Source organism: Lactuca virosa, chromosome 3 (genome assembly GCF_052849685.1).
Source record: "Lactuca virosa cultivar CGN04683 chromosome 3, Lactuca_virosa_CGN04683_v6, whole genome shotgun sequence".
Taxonomy (NCBI): Eukaryota; Viridiplantae; Streptophyta; class Magnoliopsida; order Asterales; family Asteraceae; genus Lactuca; species Lactuca virosa.
In genome coordinates this window covers 407,642,537-407,645,847 of record NC_136428.1, presented here as the reverse complement: position 1 = coordinate 407,645,847, position 3,311 = coordinate 407,642,537, and the positions used below count along the sequence as shown (strand labels likewise).

The 3,311-nt window shown below is 38.0% G+C and overlaps 1 protein-coding gene across 1 annotated transcript; it reads left to right on the top strand.

The window, feature by feature from the left end:
- The first annotated feature begins 306 nt into the window (after window positions 1-306).
- LOC145165019 (uncharacterized) lies at window positions 307-2,574 on the top strand. The gene is made up of 5 exons (XM_079083660.1): window positions 307-937; window positions 1,055-1,230; window positions 1,308-1,331; window positions 1,428-1,777; window positions 1,857-2,574. Exons 1-5 carry the CDS (start codon window positions 307-309, stop codon window positions 2,572-2,574), a joined length of 1,899 nt encoding a protein of 632 aa, XP_078939786.1.
- Window positions 2,575-3,311: the final 737 nt, after the last annotated feature.

Sequence of the window (3,311 nt, the reverse complement as noted above, 5' to 3'; positions counted from 1 at the left end):
TCATAGCAATTGCATATGAATGTGGTGTTATACTCCCTATATATGTAGACCATTTTGGGAGTAGTAACATACAGGAATGGTTGGATGAACACAAAGATGAGTTTGTTGGTAACGTTGAGGAAGAAGTACTTGATGGTGCAAGACTGGTTAAGGAAGTTGCACCAGGGCATCGGGATGTGGGTGACACAAACGATGAGGAAGAGAATGGCGACGATGATGACGACGAGGATGAGGATGTCGATGGCGATGAGGATAACCATCAGAAGCCTCATTTTTTTTATAAAGGGTAATGAGATTCAGGTAGAGATGGGTGAGAAAGCAGGTGTAGGTGAGTTTTTCGAAGAAGACATGGGTGACAATGAAGATGTTTATCCCGAATTGCCAAACATTTTCAATGATAAGCTCAATTGGAAGGAGCAGGAACCTGTTTTAGGTATGAGGTTTGAGAGTCTTAAGCAATTGAAACACATGCTTTGTAACTATGTTGTCGCGAATGGTTATCAATTATGTTTTGTTAAGAATGATACTAGACGATTACTTGTCAAATGCTATGATGGCAATTGTACCTTCAGGCTTTGGGGTTCTTGGATGAGTGAAGATAAGTCTTTCCAGATAAAATCTCTTATCGGTGAGCATAATTGTGCAAAGAATTTCAAATTCGGATCAATTGTGACTTACAAATGGATAGGGACCCACTTTAAGCACCAATTTTATAACAATCAAAAGATGAGGGTCCGAATGCTTAGAGAGGAGGTAAAAACCGATTTTGGGATTAATGTGAGTATGAGTCAGTGTAGGAGAGCCAAGAAGTATGCATTGACTCTAGTTGAAGGGACAATAGCTGAGAATTATGCAAGATTATGGCCATATGGTGAGGAGATTAGAAGATCAAATCCTGGATCCACAGTTAAAATTTGTGTTGATTCAATGCCTGATGGTAAGAATTATTTCAGCAAAATATACATATGTTTTGCTTCAGTAAAAGAGGGATGGAGGGGAGGATGTAGGAGGATCATTAACCTGGATGGTTGTTTTCTAAAAACTTTTTGTCAAGGGGAGTTGGTTTCTGCTGTGGGTAGAGATGCTAACAATGGAATATTCCCGATTGCTTGGGCAGTTGTTTCTGTGGAAAACAAAGAGAATTGGAAATGGTTCTTAGAAACTCTTTCAGAAGATTTGCAATGTTGGAATGATGGTAATGGTTTGGTTCTAATTTCGGATCAACACAAGGTATGGTTCAAAACTACTGCATGTTCTCAATTTAGTTATTGCTATTCGATTTTCAAACATTAATGTGTCTTATGTAGGGTTTGATTGAGGCAGTAAAGGAAGTATTTCCAGCAGCTGAACATAGGCAGTGTGCTAGACATATCTATGCGAATTTTAGAAAGAGATTTAGTGGATCCAAGTTTGAAAATCTGTTTTAGAAAGCGAGCAAGGCAACAACTGAAGCACAATTTAATGTAGTTATGAAAGAGATTGGAAAATTAAATCCGGAAGCAGTTGTGTATCTTATGGATAGAGATCCAAAGACTTGGTCTTTGGCTTTTTTCAGAGTTCATAATTCTTGTGAGTCAGTAGAGAATGGTTTTTCAGAGAGTTTTAATAGTGTGATTTTGGATGCCCGGAAGAAACCAATAATAAGCATGTTAGAGGACATTCATATATATGTGATGCAAAGGATGGTGACTATGAAACTAACCAGACAAGGATGGAATCGTTATTCTGTTTGTCCAAATATCAGAATACGGTTGAATATGCTCCAAACTGAGCAAAGGTTTGTACATTTATCCAATTACATTAGTACTTTACTCTTCATATCTCATGATATTTGTGGTTTTCATCTATATATGTAGGCATTGGCATGTCATTTCTTGTGGGGGGATGAAGTTTGAGGCAAGGAAAATGGACGAGGCGTTTACTGTGGATGTTGAAAAAAAGGAATGCAGCTGCAGGCTATGGCAACTTAATGGATATGGCTGCGTACACTCCGTTGCCACCTTAGCCTACTTAAATTTGACACCTGATGGTCCATATGTAGATCCAATGTACTTGGCTGCATTATACCATAATACTTACAAACAGCCAATCCATGGGATGAATGGAAAAAATATGTGGCCTTCTACTGACTTGATACCCCCTTTGCCTCCATTGAAAAGAAGTATGCCAGGCAGGCCAACCATAAAGAGAAGAAGAGATGCTTCTGAACGGATGGGAAAACATACCGTCTCCAAGGCAGGGAAGAAAGTTTCTTGTAGCATATGCAAGGAGAAAGGACACAACAAGGCTACTTGTAGTAAAGGTGTAAGGATATCCAAACAAAATGGAACAAAGATACAAAAAACTATACCTACGCAGGAGTCTGCAAACGTTGACACAGGAGTAGGGGATGATGAGGTAATCGTAGATGCTACTGATGCTTTGGATAGGCCTGGAGATGAAGAGCGAATGGTGGGAGTCAATGGAGGGGATGAAGGGGTGAATGTCAATGCTCGAGTTAAGCATGTTAAACAACCTAAAATGCGAAAGAAGTCAGAACGAATCATTAAACTGAAGCTTGCAAAAAATGTGTGAGGTGAAGGTAGCAGTGTTGCAACGGCCATGGAGTTGGATTAAATAATTGTTTGTTATTTGTAGTTAATGTGTGTTGCAGTAAACAAATGATCTTTGTATGTTCTTTTATGGTGTACTACGAATATTTAGGGGTATTATGGGCATTTTAGCCATTACAAAGTAAATTGACCATTTATGATGTGGGGGCATTTGAGTTATTACAATTTAAATTTATCATTTTTGGATGCGGGGGCATTTTAGTCATTAGAAATTAAATTTACCATTTTTTGATGTGGGGGCATTTGAGTCATTACAAATTAAATTTACCATTTTTGGATGTGGGGGCATTTTAGTCATTACAAATTAAATTGACCATTTTGGATGTGGGGGCATTTTAGTCATTAGAAATTAAATTTACCATTTTTAGATGTGGGGGCATTTTAGTCATTAGAAATTAAATTGACCATTTTGGATGTGGGGGTACTTAAGTCATTACAAAGTAAATTGACCATTTTTAATGCAGGGGTAATTAAGTCATTGTAAAAAACAGGGGACTTGTGACTTAATCCATTCAACATGAAAATGCCATCTTTAGAAAACTTGATTCCCTTTTTTTTTCCAAAAAAGGTTTGCAGACAAGCAGATATGGTTCAATCGTGTGCAAAGGTATTTTTTGTCCCTTTTCCCAAACTGCACCATTTGTGGTCCCTGTCTATGCGCATAAAGAAGGTATATTCATTTTGCTTTGTCTTGTGGTC